At 46.0% G+C, this 20,071-nt stretch overlaps 1 protein-coding gene across 6 annotated transcripts; it reads left to right on the top strand.

Annotated features, from left to right (window-relative positions):
* LOC102975296 (bcl-2-like protein 2) lies at positions 1-16,635 on the top strand. Of its 6 annotated transcripts, XM_024133866.3 has the most exons (9): positions 37-89; positions 388-475; positions 953-1,392; positions 12,519-12,633; positions 13,342-13,409; positions 13,717-13,823; positions 14,289-14,376; positions 14,463-14,614; positions 15,546-16,477. In XM_024133866.3, exons 3-9 carry the CDS (start codon positions 961-963, stop codon positions 15,583-15,585), a joined length of 1,002 nt encoding a protein of 333 aa, XP_023989634.1. In that variant the 5' UTR covers positions 37-89; positions 388-475; positions 953-960; the 3' UTR covers positions 15,586-16,477. The 6 variants fall into 6 exon arrangements, 5 of the variants coding, with proteins under 5 accessions (XP_007100486.1, XP_028351437.1, XP_028351438.1 ...); XM_028495640.2 differs by lacking the exons at positions 37-89; positions 388-475; positions 953-1,392 and adding exons at positions 11,614-11,826; positions 12,015-12,158 and having other exon boundaries at positions 15,546-16,472; XR_008618636.1 differs by lacking the exons at positions 37-89; positions 388-475; positions 953-1,392 and adding exons at positions 12,037-12,158; positions 16,520-16,635 and having other exon boundaries at positions 15,546-16,209.
* The last annotated feature ends 3,436 nt before the right edge of the window (positions 16,636-20,071 follow it).

Here is a 20,071-nt window from a genome sequence, read left to right as displayed (position 1 = left end):
CCCTCCTTCCTTCCCTCCCTTCCTCCCTCTCTCCCTCCCTCCCAGCTCCTGCACCAGGAAACAGCCGGATCCTGGCAGCGGCCTGACCCGTGAGATCCCTAACCTGGCAGGCAGGCGGGGTTGGAGACTGGCTGAGGGTGGGGGTGAGGGAGGAGCTGGGCCTTTGGGCTGCACTGGGGGGAGCGGGAGTAGAGATGGTGTCGGCAGGAAGCCCTTGGCCCTGGGTTTCCCGGGAGGACAGTCATTAAACATGGATTCGGCCATACAGCTGGTAGAGCGTTGGGGGCAGGGGCCTGGTCCCGGGAGCTGCAACCCTAGCCCTTCTCAGCCCAGACCCTGATCCCTGGTCTTCCCCACCTAGCTCTGATCTCCCCCTCCCCTTCCCAGGGCTCCACGCTGGGCAGGAGGATGAAAGGCCCCAGCTGGGGGCTCCTTGCCACCAGCGCTGGGTCCTAAGAGCTGCCATCCAGGCTGGGTGAGTGTCCCCTTCCTTCTCTGTCCCGGGCAACCCTTTGCTTCTCCCCCTTTCCCTTCAGCCCCTGTCTCCTCGCCCATCTTGTGCCTCTGCCAGCATCTTCACATCTTGCCTCTGGGGAGGTCCTAAGCCCCTTCCTCTAGCCAAAAAGGTGTGTACTGTGGCGGGGTTGGTGGGGGAGGTGTAGAGGTGTCATAGAGCTGTTGTTGTCTTGTTATGAAAAGAATCTAAAGTATTTTAGGTGAAATTTACTTGTTTTACATTTAATTTGGCATATTATGAATTTGAGGGCCAGCCCCTTATGCCCTGGCCCCACACCATGGCCTAATTTCCTTGTTCTTACCCGTCCCGGCCCAGTGGTTTCTGAGATTTCCCCTCACCTCCCTCCCTGTCTCATGGGCTGGCCAAACCTGAAATGCCTCCTTCTGGGTCTCTGACCATATATTCATGCCAGCCTTTTGTGTTTGACTCCTACAGCTGCCCGGATGGCGACCCCAGCCTCGGCCCCAGACACACGGGCTCTAGTGGCAGACTTTGTAGGCTATAAGCTGAGGCAGAAGGGTTATGTTTGTGGAGCTGGCCCCGGGGAGGGCCCAGCAGCTGACCCGCTGCACCAAGCCATGCGGGCAGCTGGAGATGAGTTCGAGACTCGCTTCCGGCGCACCTTCTCGGATCTGGCAGCTCAGCTGCATGTGACCCCGGGTTCGGCCCAGCAACGCTTCACCCAGGTCTCTGATGAACTCTTCCAAGGGGGCCCCAACTGGGGCCGCCTTGTGGCTTTCTTTGTCTTTGGAGCCGCGCTGTGTGCTGAGAGTGTCAACAAGGAGATGGAGCCACTTGTGGGACAAGTGCAGGAGTGGATGGTGGCCTACCTGGAGACGCGACTGGCCGACTGGATCCACAGCAGCGGGGGCTGGGTAAGAAACTTCTCCATTGCTGCCCTGCACATCCCTCTGAAAAGTTGGTCTCCAGGGGGAAGACGGGGGCTCTGGCTGGAGCTGGGGGCGGCTGTGCTGGGAATGAGGCGTGGGGGCTGAGTCTCCCTGTTTGGGTGGAATCAGATGCCCTCACTATGGGTATCACTGGACTCTGCACTCCAGGGCTGCCATGCAGTCATCACTGGGTGGGCTCATGGTCCAAAGCAGAGGACAGAATACACAGTAGACAGTGTGGTGCCTGCAGAGAAATGGCATCCAGCCATCAGAAATTTTTTACACCTGAGTACATGGCATGGGGGGGTCAGGGATCAGGGATGGGTGGTGGTCAAGGCAAACCTTGGCAAAGGATGCCAGTTCTGAGCAGAATTTTTGGCCAGGGAAAGGATGGGATTCAGTTGAGGTAGAGAAGGGCAAATGAGCCAGGCGCTCATGGGGTATCAGAGGGGCTGGCGGCCAGGAGCTTGGGCCAGAGAGGAGCTGGGGGTGGGGTAGTGCTTGCAGTGGATGGAACTGGAACTCTCCCTCTCCTCTTTTCTCCACTCTTTCCTCTCCTGATATCCCTTTCTCCTTCTTTCTCTCCTACTTCCCTTCTCTCCCACAGGCGGAGTTCACAGCTCTATACGGGGACGGGGCCCTGGAGGAGGCGCGGCGTCTGCGGGAGGGGAACTGGGCCTCAGTGAGGACAGTGCTGACGGGGGCCGTGGCACTGGGGGCCCTGGTAACTGTAGGGGCCTTTTTTGCTAGCAAGTGAGAAAGTCCAGGGCCAGGTGGGGCGAGGTGTGGCTGGGGGACAGGAGAGCAGGAACAGAGCAGAGGAATGCCCTTGGAAGAAGTGGGGGAAAGGATGGGCATGGAACGGGGATGGGAAGGGGCAAAGTAGCGTGCAAGAGAGCTGAGTGTGCCAGGCAGGCAGTTGAAAGAGTGAACTGGAGATACTGTGGAATGTATTGGGAAAGTCAGGAGATGGAGTCATTCCAGGGTTGGGGGGAGGTGGGAGGGATCATGCCTATAGGTGTAGGCACCCGAAACTCTACCTAGAGCTTGATTTGCAGCCCCGAGGAAGGTGGACTTGCATAAGGGGTTGGCGTCTCCTTTGAATGAGATTTGGGGCAAACACAGAAGGAACATCCCTTTGGAATGGGAGCTTGGGGTTCTCAGGGGATAGGGAGAGGTGGCTGTGACCATGGGCTGCTGGGACATGCGTGTGCATGTGCACGGGTGCTCGTGTGCATGCTGGGCTGCTTGTCTAATCTGGTGGCGATGGGATTCCTCGAGGAGAAAACATTCCCTCTTGCAGTGGTGAGAACAAGGGGCAGCTCTCTGTCCCTCCTCCCAACGTCCCCTCCCCTCTCCCCTTGTCCTGCTGCCTCAAGGCTGAGGGAGAAACACTGTATCCAGACTGAGGGCTCTGGCCACTTTTCTGCAGAAAGTCGTCAGCAGGGCTTTGGAGAGAAGAGCAGTTCTGTAGCTGGCCTTGTTCCTTCATTGTCCCCCTTCCTTGTGCATCACGCACTTGCTGCTGCCTCCTGGGCTCTGACAGAAAGGCAGGGCTGCGGAGCCTGCGGTGGGTGGAGGCTTCGGGAGCTGGAGCTGCCTGCTGCCCTCCTCTCCCTCTGGGGCACACTGGTGCCTAAAGTGTTCCCTATCTCTGGGACCTTTTGTACCCAAACTTAAACTCTAAATTGGGGCTCTTACTAATTTTCATTTTGAGTGTGTGGACGTAAATGCAGATCTGGAATACAGTCTGGGTCCTGCACTGTGTCTCGGAGAGACTGTTGATGTCTTGAGAGGAACATTCCAGCTCTGAACCCCATGAATGTGAGGGTGACGTGTACTCCGTGACTGGCCTATTCCATGTGGTGGGCTTTGGTGCTGCTTTATTAAGGGCCAGGTGTCTGGGTTCCACAGTACCTCCCAGGACCTAGAAACATTGATATTTTCTTGGAAGCCACGCTGTTTGCATGGGTTTTACTTGTCTGTACCTCAGAGTCTGAGGATGTTAACTTTAGAGCTCCCTGTCCTCTAAAACAGATTCAGATGACAGCTTTTTCTTTTGAGAAAGACATGATTTCACTCTAGATGTATGCCCTGAGCCAGACCTCACTGCTGCACTTTCCTAGGTGCTAAAATTGCTGCTCTCCAATGCTGACTTCTTCTGACACAGTGCTCTAGAACCCTGCCCTTGATCCTGAGCACTGACCAGCTTAGCTAGACCATGGTTGACTCTTGGAGATTTTCACTTGGTCCCAGAATGTGGCAACATAGTTGTACTCACTAGAATGTGGGACCAAAATTGGCCTCAGGTGTTTAGCTCAGACTTTTGCTTTTGAGAGAGGGCTGCACTTTTTAACGGTATTTATAGGGGAGGTGGTGGACTGCATGGGCCACTTGGTCTGTTGTGAGTATGCTGGTACCAGGCACTCAAAGCCAGTCTGTGGCAGGCAGTTGGGGTGGGGGGGGTTCTCTGACTTGCTCAGGACAAACTAGGCCAGTGGTTTTCCAACTGCTTGGCAGAGCCCCGAAGTTTCCTAGGGGTTGCCTCAGGAGTCCTTGGGGGAGATGAAGCGGGGGCACTGAGCAGGCCAGGCGACTTGCCCTCAAACAGAACAGCTCCCCTGTAGCCGTCTTACATATCGGGGTTCAGGGTAAGATTTTATTTGCATTAAGGGGTTTGCTGCTGAAAAACAAAGTTGGAAAACCACTGACTAGACCGTCAGCTCCAAATTGGAGCCTGTGCTCCCCCAGGTTTGGGTCAGACTCTTCCCCCTACCCTCTACCACAGGACGCCTAGCCCTGGTAGCTTTCCTGGGGACCTTTAGCAAACAGAGGTAGCAGGGACCGTGGTCCGGTTACCAAAAAGCCCGGCTCTGAGGCCTTCACACCTGGGTGGAAGGAGAGGCTGTTTTCTGAAAGGGTAAAAGGGCTTGGTCTGGATTCCCGGAAGCATAGCTTGGATGGGACCACAGAGGGCAGTTTTGACCTGTCCTGCCCTTCTGAGCTTGAGGGGGAATGGAAACCCCAGAGACTCTTCTGTCAGGGAAAACTAGCGACTCTCTTCTAGAGCCATATAGTTCCTTGGGATTAGCTCTTGGCCAAGAAGGCTGAGTATGGCTCCCAATTTTTAAATCCATTTCATTTTTTTAAAAATAAGGGAAATAAATCTTATTGCCATTTTTCAGAGATTAAATAGGTGGAGAGGGTATTTCTTGCTCTCCAGAGCCCAAAGGGACAAATAGGGACTTTGCTTAGGCCAAGGAAGGAGCAGAGGTAGGGCAACTAGGTCCTGCACTTATTAATCCCACTCCCCACTTATTCTAGGGCATACACTATTTTACTTTTTTAAAATCATAAAGCGGCGGGAGAACAGATTTGGTTAGTTTAGAAGAAAAGAAAAAGCTCTATAAATATAAATATATATTCCTGTATTTTTATTTAATAATTTATAAATACCAAGTTCATTTGACTTTTATTTTTGTGTAATATGTAATGGTCGTATTAAAAATAAATAAATAAAACCCAGAAGTTTAATGAGAAGGACTGAGCAGGGTTTGTGACTTCTATACTGTATAGCCTGGGGTCAGGACATTTCTTGATCTAAGCATCTCATCATGACCTTGTTAAGGCCAAGAATTAGATTAATAGGGATTTGGGAAAGTATTGAGATAAAAAAATTTAAAAAAAAAAAAAAAAAAAGGAGGGAATTCCCCAGCGGTCTAGTGGTTAGGATTCTGCGCTTTCACTGCCGAGGGCCCGGGTTCGATGCCTGGTCAGGGAACTAAGATCCCACAAGCTGCACCATGCAGCCAAAAAGAAAAAAGAAAATCAGAGTTGTTCTCCCATTCCCCCATCCTAGCCAAATGCCCAAAGCCAAGAACTCCATCTGGGCCAACCCAAGCATTGAGAGGGTGTGTGTATATGGTACTTTGGGATGGCCACAACAAAACCCAAAACAAAACAAACAAAACCTACCAAAAATCTTTATGATGTAATCAAGCCCCCTGTTGTGGTTCAGCCGCTAAATCAGAAGTATGTGATAATGAGCATTTCTCCTCAATATCCTGCTGCCTACTTCAGACTTAAAATAAGTCTGGCAAAAATGGAGCCCTTGCTTACTTTCCTGCTCCCCTGAGACATTTGGGTTCAGCCATTGTAATGCAAACTGCTAAACTGGATGGGATCTACAGGAATTGTTCAGCCCATCCCTCTGTACTTCTAGTCTAGGACCACATCAAAATCATGTCTGACAGGAGTAGTGATCTTAATTTTAAATTACAAGTGGGAGTTTCTAGTCTTTCTATAATCCAATGCAATATAATGGTATTTGGGTTTATGTGTTAAATTGTAGTGAGAAATACACTGCTTAGAGGAATCCAGTGTTGTATTTCTATTCTCTCTATATAGAAAAATCTACGGGACAAGCCATGTTAAAATCAGAGAGTGGCTTGGTGAACATGGCTCTAGGGAAAAGGGAATTAGATGCTCTTAATATCGTCAGGCTATGATAGCTAGTATATTTATCCCTACTGCAGTTTGACTGGTTTATAGTTTGCCTAATTCCAAAAAGCATTTGCAGCATCTTACTATAATACACAAAAGACAAAACAATAGGAAAATATAGATTTTTAAAGTAAGGGTAAAGGGAAAATTGAAATATTAAAAAGGAAAACTAACACAGAAAAGCATTCTATAAGCAGTATTCCCAAATACTAAAGGTAGGCTATGAATTCAACTCTGAGCTTCTTGGCAGCTAAAGAAAATTGGAAAACACAATGAGATTCACATCCCTCCTAGGATTTATAAAACCTTTCAGTTCCTCAAGGTAGGCAAAAAGTTTTGTGGCTCTTCTGATAAGACACTGAGTGATATAGTGGACACCACCCTCTATAACACCTGACAGCAAATATGATGTTGAGTTTTACACTACCGTTTCTTGCAGAAACACCAAATGGGGATTCAGGAGGTCCTAAGCTGGTTCTATCAGGATCGTCACAGTTTAGCTCAAATATGCTCTATGATGCCATAGTTTAAAATAGGGCTAAATTTCAGACTATCTAAATGGAAAGATGGATTGTTTATGCTTCAGACAGTTCTCTGTGAATGTTATTTACCCAAATGATACTTTTGATAAAAATTGGGCAACATTTAGTTACACTTTCTAGCAAATGGATGGATTATAAATATTCTGTTTTTAGTTGAGAGCAGATCCTTTGAAAACTTTAAAAGCTGCCTTAAATGTGGATACAGGTGAGATACAAATAAATTAACAATATTTTTTAAATCAACCAGAAAACATAATATAATGGAATGCTATCTAGTTTTTTATTCGTTCAGTCATTCATTCATTCAGCAAATATTCAAGCATCTTAGGTGTGCTGAGGACAATTCTAGGCACTGAGGTAGAGAAGTGAACAAATAGGCACAAATTTTTGCCTTCATGTTACTTTCATTCTAGTAATGGAAACAAACAAAAGCTAAATAACTACCTACCTACATAAATAACTTTCAGGACATTCATTAACATAACAGTTCATGTTAGGTGCCAAATGCTATGGAGAAAAATAATTCATTAGGGCAGGATTGGGAAGGTGTATGTATAGGTTTCAATGTTAAATAGAGTAAGCGGGGAAGGCCCCATTTCTAAGGTAACTTCTGAGTAAAATCATGAAAAATGAAACTGGAAAAATATTTTTATTGACATGGAAAAATATTTCTGTTATCTTATTAGGTAAAAAAGAAAATAGATTAGAAAACAGAATATATGGTATGATCCCATTTTGCTAAAAAAAATATGTATATACACACACATATATATACCTCTATATGTATTTGTGTATTGAAAGTTTCAGGAAGGGTATATGCCAAAATATCATTAGTGATTATCTCTGGGTGGTGGATGTTATGGGTGATTTTATTTTTTCTTTTTGCTATCAGTATTTTAGGATTTTTAAATAAGGAACATATAAAAAAGAAGTTTTTCAGGTACAAAGTTTTCTAAAAGTTAACCAAGCAGAATGGAAATTAAGCAGCCCAACAGAGGCTCCTTCTCACTTAAATGGCCACCCCACTTCCATGCAAGGTTGGACCTAGGGAGTTAAGGTAGGTCGGGCCAGACTTTGCATTAGAAAGTAATTGGAGTTGGCTCCAAAACAGAGGTAAGTAAATGATCAAGGCTCCAAGGTTCTGTGTCAACATTGTCCAATAGAAATATAATGCAAGTCATGTAAAGCAACTATACTCCAATCAAAATTTTTAAAAGTCAAAACAAAAAAAATGCAAGCCACATATGTAGTTTTACATTTTTTAGTAGCCTCATTAAAAAAACCAAAAAGAAACAGGTAAAACTAATTTTAATAGTATTTTTTTAAACCCAGTATATAAAGACTACTATAATTTCAATCTGTAATTAATACTGAACAATTATTAAGTTATTTTACACAAGTATCTTTTCCATCCTGAGTCTTTGAAATTCAGTGTATATCTGACACTTCCAGCACATCTCAATTCAGAGCACCATTCACATTTCAAGTGCTGAGTAGCCACCTATGACGAGTGGCTACCATATTAAACAAGGTACTTCGAGATTAGAGGGAATTATTGCAGCCAGTAAAGGTAAAATTTTCAAAGCAGGAGTTAAAAATGGGGATGAAACTATTAGGAAGCCAAGTATTTATATGTTTAGTGAGAAAACTTTTCCCTTCTGGACAGAACTGGACATGCCCTCATCCATTTTTACTGATTTAATTCTCCTTTTCTCAACTCGACAGATCATTCACTTTTGTTAACATACTTTTCCTTCTTCTAGGGCAAAACATCACTGAGTTTCAGTTTTTCCGAAACTCCACGGCCCCCTATTGACAGGTTATTACTGAAGGAAAAGTATACTTATAATGGGTGAATCTTACATCATTACACACCAATTAAAAAAAAAATTCATTCTCAGAGGAAAACTTATCTCTTTGATGTTCTCTATGCATCAACAACAGGCAGGATATAAACTTATTACAGAAGATCATCCATTCAGTTAACATTTATTGAGCACACAGTGATAGCCAATGGCAATACAAATATAATTAAGAAGGTGTCCCTGCCTTTTACACTTTCAGTCTAATAGGGAAGTATATTACAGATCACCATTCAAATATCTTTTAAAAATGTGTTTGTAAAAGTAATCATGCTTATTAGAGTAAGTTTGGAAGCTGGAGTGTTTTTTTTAATTTTAAGTAAAAATGATATATGATATTGTGGGAAAAATCATAGAACATAGAAAATTATAAAGAAGATCAATCATAATAAGCCTACTACCCAGAGAGAATCACTATTAACATTTTGGTATATTTCTTTTCCATCAGTTGTCTGTGCTTATATTTTATGATCATACTGTATATACAATTTTGTACACTGCAATTCTGCTTACCATTATATTGCAAGCATTGTCCTTGTCATTAAAAATGTTTTGAAGACATAATGACTATATAAAATTACATATATGTGTGTCTAACAATTTTCCTGAAAAGTGCCCACTTGGACAATCAAGTTGTTTACATTTTTTTTCACTTTGATGAACATCTTTATTCTCAAATGTTTACCTAGGTTTTAGATTATTTCTTTAGAACAGATTATAAGAAATACAATTACTGTGTTAAGAATCTCAACATTTTAAAAACTTTTGTTGCATATTGCTAAAGAACAGATTGTACTGGTTCTTATTCCTTTTTTCTCCAATGCCCAAGTTGTTTTTTTAAAAAATCAGATGTACATAATTTTAATCATACTTTATATACAATTTTACATCCTACTTCTTTGGCCTAACAAAAATTATTTTTATAAGTTATCACACACTACGTGTAAACCTTTTTGTAAAAAAAATAGGCGCATAAAAAAATATAAATAGGTGCATAATAATCTTGTGATGTAATTATAGTTTGCCTAAACATTTATTTCTTATTGGAATTTAGTCTTTCTCCAGCTTCAGCATTGTACGTAATGTTATCTTTGTGTATTAAAACAGACCTTATAGAAATTTTGATCTGAGCTTTGAAATCTGGTTTTGAATTCCCTGCTCACTTCTAATTAGTTATGACTTGGGGGAGTTACTTCATTCTTTCCTCATCCCTAAAAAAGGTTATGGTTTTGGGACTATTTGCTTCATAATGTTGTTATGAGAGTTCAATGAGATAACATAACAAGGAGTCTAGGATGGTGCCTGTTACAAAATCAAGTGCTCAACAAAACTGGGGTTCAAAGGCATTATTTTAAAAATCACATTTCCCTTAATTGGCTTTCTTAGTTTAAATTAAGTATCAATAAACATCCAAGTCTTGATTTGGTTAAAATCAGTAGAAAAGATTTTTCTTCCAGCAAACTCACAATCGTTTAGAGATTGTCTGCGGTGCGCAACTTAGTTCTCCCAGACCACTGAAGCTGAGATGGCTGATGAAGTAATTTTCAGTGAAATTTTAAGCAACTGTGACTCTGCTCCAAGTTCTCCTGTTCCTGAGGTAAGGATCTGTGTGAAAAAATGAGGGTGAGGGGAAGAGTGGGGTATACTATGAAGCTTTTGACTTTTGGTTTGCTAGTAGGCATCTCCTCTTGTTCAAATCCCTTTATCCAAGTCATGTACATCCTCTCCAGGTTGTTTGAGTAACTGTATGGTTGGGCTCATGTGAATCTGGCTCTCAAACCATAGCTTGGTCTGGCTGCAACTATCCCTCTTGCAAACTTAGCACTGCCGTTCCTTCCTTTTTAATAAATGTGTAGGATCACCACTAAACTATGGCAACCCTGCTTTCCAGGGCTAGGTCTCATTGGTATCTCAGAGTGCAACGGTGAGGTGGAATTCCTCTGGGGTCTGAAGGAGGGTCTGGGAAAGCGTTGTAGATGAAGGGTGGCACCCAGATCCCCAGTCAATGTATCCTTTGGTCAACAAACATTTATTTGGATACTTACTATGTGCTAGGCATATTGCCCCACGGTGGAGATGCAAATGTAGATAGAATCCGGCCTCTCATCTCCAAGCTCTCACAAGCTCTAGTTAGGAAGGGAAGCACAAAATGATTAAGTGCACAGTGGAGGTAGGTCCGCTTGTCATGGGAGAGGAGGGGAGGCCAGTTAGTGGAAGGCTTCACAGGGGAGGTGATGACGGGGTTTGCAGTGGTCTGGCTGAAGGACTGCATGTACAGTGGCACAGACCTGGGTGCAGATACACCCACTGGAATGAAGAGTGTGGAAACAACATTCACGAAGTAGCGTGGTCTGGAGGTCTCCAAGGCCTCGGTAAGGAGTTTTGAGAGTTAACCTGGCCAGTGTGGATTGGAGTGGTGACCCATTGGAAGCGGACCCATTAAGCGGCTGCAGGAAACAGTCCAAGCAAGAGAAGAAATGAAACTGGGGCATGAGCAGAATGCTTGGAAAGTATGCCTGTGCAGGAAGACAGCACATACAGGGCTCATGACTAGTACTGGAGTGAGGATTCCTCCCTGCTTTCTGGTTTGGGGAGACCTGGTGGATGGTGGTGCCAATAACCTGGGTGGGAAAGATAAGCTCCTTCCTAGAGAGCGCCATTCAGAACCCTCCATTTCCAGCAACATCCCATCTACTGGTAGAAGACCAGTTTCCAGAAACCGCCGCAGTATTTCCGGCCTATGCCTTCCAAGAGCTCACTAGTTGGCAACCAGCAGCATCAAGATGGCGTCCTCCTAAAGACCAGTCATGTGACCTCGGCTTTCACTGGGAGCCCGGCAGTCCGTTCGGGGGCAAGGTTCACCTGTCACGAAACGGGTGTCAGCCCTTCGAATCTCGCGAGCCAATCGGCATCTGAGGCTGGGCCACTTCGGCAAGGCGATCGGAAGATTGGTCCTTTCCACTCGCCTTGCCAGCGGCCAATCACCGAGCGTCATACTTCGCGGACCCGCCCTTAGGCGGGGGAGAAGCAGGAATGTCGTCACAGCTAGGCTGTATTGTTACCTAAGGACTTGAGAGGAGGTGGGACGTGTGTTGATTGACAGACCGATTTCTCCTACCGGGATTTGAGAATTTGGCGCAATCCCCCGCCTTAGGGGTGGGGTCTTATTTGATTGCCAAGTAATAGTCCCCAATGGAGTCCTAGCTCGTGGTGACGGGCAGGCTGCTTGACTAATGAATCCTCGGCGTGGCCGGCGCAGCTCTCCAATCGCTGGGCGGCTGGCCCCAGTCTGAGCGGCGATGGCGGCGGCGGCGGCGGCGGCAGCAGCAGCGGGGGCTGCGGGCGGTCGGGGCTCCGGGCCGGGGCGGCGGCGCCATCTTGTGCCCGGGGCCGGCGGGGAGGCCGGGGAGGGGGCCCCGGGGGGCGCAGGGGACTACGGGAACGGCTTGGAGTCTGAGGAACTGGAGCCTGAGGAGCTGCTGCTGGAGCCCGAGCCGGAGCCCGAGCCCGAAGCGGAGCCGCCCCGGGCCCGTGCCGCCCCCGCCCCCCTCGCCGGAGCTCCGGGCCCTGGGCCTGGCTCGTGAGCCCCCGGCAGCCAGGAGGAGGAGCAGGAGCTGGGACTGGTCTAGGGTGAAACGGCTTGGAGTCTGAGGAACTGGAGCCTGAGGAGCTGCTGCTGGAGCCCGAGCCGGAGCCCGAGCCCGAAGAGGAGCCGCCCCGGCCCCGTGCCCCCCCGGGAGCTCCGGGCCCTGGGCCTGGCTCGGGAGCCCCCGGCAGCCAGGAGGAGGAGGAGGAGCCGGGACTGGTCGAGGGTGACCCGGGGGACGGCGCCATTGAGGACCCGGTGAGGGAAGGAGGGCGAACGAGCAGGCCGGCGACTGGCCGGCCGTGTCACGGGAGGCCCAGAGCTCAGGCGAGCGGGAGGCGGGCGGGGGATGGGGGTGGGCGGGGAATAACGTGGCTGGGGCCGGGCTGGGGACGCAGCCTCGACCGCCAGAAGGGGCCCAGCCGGGTTGATTCGGGCGTCATGGGTGCCTAGTGTTGTTCTAGAGAAGGTAGCTTGCTTTTCTTTTCATTATGGCCCTCGCTTGGGGCGAGAGAAATGGCCGAGCATGGCTGGGGCCGCGCGCGGAAGGAGAGCAGGGTAGAGCCCCTGCGTTGGTTCCTCTTAAGCTGTTCTCGATATCCTCCCCACTCCTTGTAGGAGCTGGAAGCGATCAAAGCTCGAGTCAGGGAGATGGAGGAAGAAGCTGAGAAGCTAAAGGAGCTACAGAACGAGGTAGAGAAGCAGATGAATATGAGTCCACCTCCAGGTAATGGTGAGTAACTGGCGGTTGCACGCGGAACCCGGGTCCTGAGATTGAAAGGCTTATCGGAGCACGGTTTATATGGAATTAGATGCTCGGAACCTTGGAGCTGCTTGTCTGAGCAATTACTGGGCAGTTGCTGCAGTCATAGTCATTGTGTGTTTTTCTGACCTTTGTGAGACGGGGCCTATGTTTTGGTGATGGTAGTCTTGTGCCTCCCTTTGTCCCTGTTACAAATGTGTTGCTCTTTGTTCTTAGTCTTCCACTACCCTTTTTGGAGGTTGCTAGCTGGTATTTGACCTTCAAGTCCAATAGTTTTTCTTTCAGTTGGAGACCTTTAGTTAGGCGTCCTAAGAGAAAGTGCTCAGCTGCCAGGGGGCTTCTCCTCTGATCTAGAAATGTCCAGCCTCAGCCGACTTAATTTTGTTCACTTTTCAAATCATTTTAACCAAAGCTACTCAATAGGGACTTGATTTGGGGGCAGGAGGGAATTCCTGTATTGTTTTCTTCGATTTTTGAGACTGTATAAATCTATTCCTTAATTTTTCAAGTATTTAGTGAGTATCTACTGCATGCTAGACTTTTCTAGGTAATGGGTACAGCAGGGAACAGAACAGACCAAAGTCTTTACCTTTGCTGCTGCTTGTGGTGGTGGTAGTGGTGCATAGATTGGCCAAGTAGAAAACAAGCGTTTTTTTCCTGATCCTTTTTTCTTCAAAGCTGGCCCAGTGATCATGTCCATTGAGGAGAAGATGGAGGCTGATGCCCGTTCCATCTATGTTGGCAATGTATGTACCAGAGCCTTGACTGGGGTTGGGGAAAGCTCTTAGTTTGGGGGATTATTTATTAGGAGTCTTGAAAGGAACCATTTCCAGGATAGGTGGCGGATTTAAGGGGTGGAGGGAGGGTTGGAATGAGGTGAAAGGTAATGGTGATTAGCAGAGGCTCTGGGGTTGGAAGGAAAAGAGGTTTGTTCCTTAGAGAACTAGATATTGATGTGCTTTGGTGTGTATGGATGGCCCAGCGCAAAGGCTAGGCAGGGTACCTGTGGAGATGGGAGTTTGCTCTGTTACCTGTGAAATGTACCCCCCACAGGTGGACTATGGTGCAACAGCAGAAGAGCTGGAAGCACACTTTCATGGCTGTGGTTCAGTCAACCGTGTTACTATACTGTGTGACAAATTTAGTGGCCATCCCAAAGGGTAAGTGGGGAAGTTGAGGTCGTTTTAGTCACTGTTAAAAAATAGATAAATTATGTTTTATATTGAGCAGTAAGTTACCTAGATGTTAAAGTAAGTAGTCTGTCTTTTAAGGTAGGAGTTAATGTTGATACATATCAAGGATTGCACATAAAGTTGCCTCCAGGGGGCCAACAGATAACAGAGATGGGGGCTGGCTGTGGGGGGATCATGAACTATAAGGGGGGGGCGCCTTCTGCTTGGCCCCCACTTTTTTCTGCCTTGCGGAAAACCAGGCCCTCTGTATCCTATCTTATAATTTTCTAAGAGTAGCTGCAAATTTTGATTAAAATCTTCCATTAAGAATTTTTTGGACAAATAATTAAAAATATGAACACACTGTGCTCCAACAAAGCATGCCTGCAAGTTGGATTTGATCTGTGAGCTGCTATTTGTATCCTCAGATAAAGTGGCAATTACCCTTTTCAGGTTTGCATATATAGAGTTCTCAGACAAAGAGTCAGTGAGGACTTCCTTGGCCTTAGATGAGTCCCTGTTTAGAGGAAGACAAATCAAGGTAAGCCCTGTGCCCTTTGCTGTTCTGGTTCTCTGTAAGCTCTCCAGGTTGGCTCTAAGGCATTGTGTTGTACGTGTCACTCTCAGGTGATCCCAAAACGAACCAACAGACCAGGCATCAGCACAACAGACCGGGGTTTCCCACGAGCCCGATACCGTGCCCGGACCACCAACTACAACAGTTCCCGCTCTCGATTCTACAGTGGTTTTAACAGCAGGCCCCGGGGTCGCGTCTACAGGTCAGGATAGATGGGCTGCTCCTCTCCCCCGCCTCCCATGAGCCCTGTATGCTTCCTTCTCTCCTCATCTGAGGAACCTCCCTCCTTTACCCTCCCCTTGGTTCCGGGGACTTGGTCTCCTGCCTGTGCAGGGTGAGGAAGGTAGTTGCAGGCCAGGAGGCCAGTCTCATCTTTTTCTGGAGCAGGAATTGGTGATAAGGGCTGGATCTCTCCACCCTGTTCTGAGAGATGCTTCTCCACCCAGCCTTTTTTTTCCTTGAGAGTTGATGGCAGTGAAGGTGTTTACACAGAACGCCTGGGAAGAACAGGGCCTCAGAGCAGTGAAAGCACTGTTTGGACATTTGCTACTTTTCCCAGAGTTAGGGAGGGGCTGAAGTTTGAAGCTCCCTTGGATGAAAACCAGAGGCTGGTTGATCCTCCTCAACAGCCATGTGGGAGGATATCGAGATACTTACTCTTTAGCCAGTCTTTTGCAACTTTCTCGCTGGGCCTAGTGTGGCACCCATGTTGTTGCTTCACTTTACTTCCATTTCTTTACATTTAAATAGACGGTTTAGGCATATAGACCTTGGCTTTTCATAAAATTTACCTGTCTGCTCCCAGGAGTTAGGGAGGATCTGTTGGTGAGAGCCTCGCTTTTAAGAGCTGTGGAGAACTGAAATCTGGATAAACAATGAGTCCTTTTTCTTGCCCCTATGTCTCAGATGCATTTCTTTATTGCCACTGTTTGGCGAGATAATAACAGTTAATTCCCCACTCCCATTTGCTAGGTGTGTCACTATTTCTGGGATTGTGGGGGTCAGTTTTAGGGCTTGGGAAACTTCTTTCCCCTCTTCCCTTCTCAATAACTGGGGCGAGGGCCCACGGGGAGGGGCTTGTACTGAACTATTTAGTGATCATGTTAACACCTAACTCTCCTTCTTTCTTCCAGGGGCCGGGCTAGAGCGACATCATGGTATTCCCCTTACTAAAAAAAGTGTGTATTAGGAGGAGAGAGAGGAAAAAAAGAGGAAAGAAGGAAAAAAAAAAAGAATTAAAAAAAAAAAAAAAAGAAAAACAGAAGATGACCTTGATGGAAAAAAATATTTTTAAAAAAAAAAAGATATACTGTGGAAGGGGGGAGAATCCCATAACTAACTGCTGAGGAGGGACCTGCTTTGGGGAGTAAGGGAAGGCCCAGGGAGTGGGGCAGGGGGCTGCTCATTCACTCTGGGGATTCGCCATGGACACGTCTCAACCGCGCAAGCTGCTCCCCCTGTTTCCCTGTCCCCCTTTGCCCCCTTGCGAGCTGCTCAAGGGTAGGTGGGCATGGGTGGTAGGAGGGGTTTTTTTTACCCAGGGCTCTGGAAGGACACCAAACTGTTCTGCTTGTTACCTTCCCTCCATCTTCTCCCTAGCTTTCACAGTCCCCTCCTGCCTGTTCCTGTCCTGCCAGGTCTACCACCCACCCCACTCCTCTTTTCTGGCTCCCTGCCCCTCCAGATTGCCTGGTGATCTATTTTGTTTCCTTTTGTGTTTCTTTTTCTGTTTTGAGTGTCTTTCTTTGCAGGTTTCTGTAGACGGAAGATCTCCGATCCGCTCCCAGCGGCTCCAGTGTAAATTCCCCTTTCCCCTGGGGAAATGCACTACCTTGTTTTGGGGGGTTTTGGGGTGTTTTTTGTTTTTCAGTTTTTTGTTTTGTTTTGTTTTCCTTTGCCTTTTTTTCCCTTTTGTTTGGAGGGAATGGGAGGAAGTGGGGACAGGGAGGTGGGAGGTGGATTTTGTTTATTTTTTTAGCTCATTTCCAGGGGGTGGGAGTTTTTTTTTTAATATGTGTCATGAATAAAGTTGTTTTTGAAAATAAAAAAATGTTTGGCCTTTTGGGTGTATGGATTATTTATCTTCTTGTTGTCTCTTAAATCCCAGATGGCTGTTAATTCTCCTTTCTGGAAGTGCTGGTGTTTGTGGAGGGGAAGTTCCCACCTAAGGAGTAGGAGTCAGAAGTACAACTAGCAGGAGCATGTGTGTTTAGCTGAGCTTGATGGGGTTTTCTGGAAAGCATGTAGCCCTGATTGGCATTTGAGAGGTACATTAAATGAGCCTGGGAATATAAAGGAATGGCCAGATTACAGTGCTCTAATAGCACTTGAGTGTGTCCTCTTGATAAAATTTATGTGCAAATGAATCATCCACACCAACAGTACTAGATTGTTATGTTGTGATCTGGGTAGCCTTTTTTGTCTTCTCTATCCCAAGGTAGGCTCAAAAAATGAGGAAAAAAAAAATTAGGGCTTCCCTGGTGACTCTGGTTAAGAATCCGCCTGCCAATGCAGTGGACACGGTTTCAAGCCCTGGTCCAGGAACATCCCACATGCCCCAGAGCAACTAAGCCCGTGCACTACAACTACTAAGCCTGCACTCTAGAACCCGCGAGCTACAACTACTGAGGCCATGTGCCACAACTACTGAAGCCCGCATGCCTAGAGCCCGTGTTTTGCAACAAGGGAAGCCACTGCAATGAAGCCTGTGCACCGCAATGAAGAGTAGACCCTGCTCGCCGCAACTAGAGAAAGGCTGTGTGCAGCAACGAAGACCCATCGCAGCCAGAAATAAATAAAAAAAGTTATTTAGTTAAAGATAATTGCAAAGCTTATGTTCTCTAGCAGTTCAGTGCCCACTTAATACCTTCAGCTAACTTGTTTTTTTAAAATAAATTTTATTTATCTATGGCTGCGTTGGGTCTTCGTTGCTGCATGCGGGTTTTCTCTAGTTGCGGCGAGTGGGGCCTACTCTTCATTGCGGAGCAGGGGCTCTAGGCACGCAGGCTTCAGTAGTTGTGGTGCATGGGCTTAGTTGCTCCACAGCATGTGGGATTCCCAGACCAGGGCTCGAATCCGTTTCCCCTGCGTTGGCAGGCAGATTCTTAACCACTGTCACAGGGAAGTCCTAGCTAACTTTGGATTGTTCCATTAATTAGGACAAGTGGCTTTCGTTGTTTGAGTATCCTTAAGTTTAGTAGTTGAGGTACTTGGTCATGTTAATGACCTAATTTTTCCACTTTATATTCTAATGTTAGATTGGTCTTAAAAGCCTTTGGTACTATATCACACACACACGCCCTTTTGTAGACCCTCCATTACTTACAGAGTTTGTAAATATTTAAACCTCTATATGTTCTATTGCGCCGTTCACTTCTGTTCCTAGGATGTTTTGTTCATGATTGCCTCTGACCAAGATGCTCTCTTCAATAATCTTAGGTTAAAGAAATGGCTCTCCATATCCATGGAGCCTCAGCCAACCTCCCAAATGGTTTTGTTGTGTTTTTTTTGTGGTATGCTTTTTTTTTTTTTTCCAAATGGTTTTGTATTCTGAAATTTCAGGTCAGTATCAACATCCCATAATTTAATATTTGATCATTTACCTCCTATTGTGTCATTTGTTAGGCATTTGGGAGTTTTCTCTAACTAGATTCAACTAGAACAGTGTCTCATAAGCTGAGTACGGAAACTTTAGAGGCTGATTAGCAAGAGGCTGGATAAAGTGTTCAGTATTATCTATTTTTATTAGAAAAATATGCAACATCTTAAGTGGCTTGATGCTGCTAATGCTGGGAAAGTCTTGTCTATCCGCCAGGTGGCAGTAAGTGGCTATCTAAAAAAAATCCCTGTAGTCTGTTGGATCTTGGAGGATGAGTTGCTTTTTTGACTCTTCTTTGTTTTTAATTTTCTGTGTTCACTCAGTTCTCAATATCCTGTCTGTCATCTATCTTACTTTAACTGCTTGAGCAACTCCCCATCTTGATTGTAGTGGACTCCTGGCAATAATCTGGCTCCAAACTCTTCGTATTTCCAAAAAGGCCCCTATGCTGCCAATTGTGGAACTAAGGTTTTTCCCAGTTTGATCCAGATTGATTTTTCCTGCCACATTCTTCCCTACGTCTGATGTACTGTGCATTCCAGCTGAGTTTTACTTTATTTTCATATATTGCTCATGCTGTTCCTCCAGCCTGCTATGCCCATCACATCTACTCTATCAGAATCATAAGATAGAAGCCAAGGTGTGTAAGCCAAGTAACGCAGCCAGGAAACTTACTTTGATTTCCTAGTCAGAATGAATCACTCCTTCCCACAGGGCAAATTGCTCCTATCTCTATTTGGCACTTCATGGTTTCATAATTAAAATAATTACATCCGTGTTTTCCCTTAAGGACATGGATTGTACCTTTGTATGGCTCACAGCACCTGCCACTTAGGTGTTCAGAAGGTGTTAATTGACCTTGGAGGGTCCCTTTATCCTGGGCCTGCTGATTCCTATTCTTTTTTTAAGTAAATAAATTTATTTATTTATTTATTTATTTATTTTTGGCTGCATTGGGTCTTTGTTGCTGTGCGCGGACTTTCTTTAGTTGTGGCGAGCAGGGGCTACTCTTCGTTGTGGTGCGTGGGCTTCTCATTGCAGTGGCTTCTCGTTGCAGAGTACGAGGTCTAGGCATGTGGGCTTCAGTAGTGGCAGCGTGTGGGCTCTAGGGCGCATGGGCTTCAGTAGTTGTGGCATGCAGGCTCAGTAGTTGTGGTGCACAGGCTTAGTTGCTCTGCGGCATGTGGGATATTCCCAGACCTGGGCTCAAACCTGTGACCCCTGCATTGGCAGGCAGATTCTTAACCACTGCACCACCAGGGAAGTCCCTGCTGATTCCTTTTCTTAACAGGAATTAGACTTGGTCTCTTCATTTTTCCTGTATCATCCTCAGTGATTTTAGAGGAAGTAGCTTGGAAAGCAAGTTGCTTTCTTTGAGAAAGATTGGTTACTTTTCTGTCAGTCATTCCTAATAAGCTCTCTCTTAATCAAGGGACAGCAATGAGTCTGGTCTCATTCGGATTCTGTGGGAAGGATTCTGTGGGAAGGAAGTGTCCTTGAGGAGGAGAGATTGGGGAAGCCTGTCTATAAGATTTCTCTGGAGTGAGTCTGAGTCAGAGATCCTTTGAAGGACTGTGGGTGATACAAAATGAATGAGGACAGCCCAGTGCTTTCTCAGAATTTGCCCAACCTGACACCAGCAACAGAAAAAAGCAGTGGCTGGGATTTTTCAATAATGTAATAGCTTTCCTCACTTTTATATGGTTAGATGAGTAGATTTTATTTCTCAAATCATCTAATTTTAAAATGTCAACCCTGCTAATGCCTGTTTCTCCTTTATGCCTGTGGTAATCATTCATTCAACAGACATTTACTGAGTCCTTACCAAGTGCTGGTCACTGTTCTAAGTGCTAGAATTTGTTACAGAAAAAGGGGTCACTAAGTAAAGGAACTTTAATTTTATTTGCTGAAGAAAGCTTGCAGTATTTCTGACTTGCATCCCACCAAAAAGCTCTATGGATTTTTTTTTATTTAGATATAATTCACATACCATAAATTTGCCTTTTAAGTGTACTTAAAATTCAGTGATATTTAGATATATTTATAGTAACCATATTATTT

The sequence above is a fragment of the Physeter macrocephalus genome, chromosome 11 (assembly GCF_002837175.3).
Source record: "Physeter macrocephalus isolate SW-GA chromosome 11, ASM283717v5, whole genome shotgun sequence".
Taxonomy (NCBI): Eukaryota; Metazoa; Chordata; class Mammalia; order Artiodactyla; family Physeteridae; genus Physeter; species Physeter macrocephalus.
This window is presented reverse-complemented; position numbering and strand designations above follow the sequence as displayed.

Excerpts from the sequence above, each read along its gene's own strand:
- LOC102975296 (XM_024133866.3), top strand. The coding sequence starts at position 961 with ATGGCGACCCCAGCCTCGGCCCCAGACACACGGGCTCTAGTGGCAGAC. Across the intron at positions 14,377-14,462 it reads TTAGAGGAAGACAAATCAAG|GTGATCCCAAAACGAACCAA; the intron begins GTAAGCCCTGTG and ends TGTCACTCTCAG. Across the intron at positions 14,615-15,545 it reads CCCCGGGGTCGCGTCTACAG|GGGCCGGGCTAGAGCGACAT; the intron begins GTCAGGATAGAT and ends TCTTTCTTCCAG.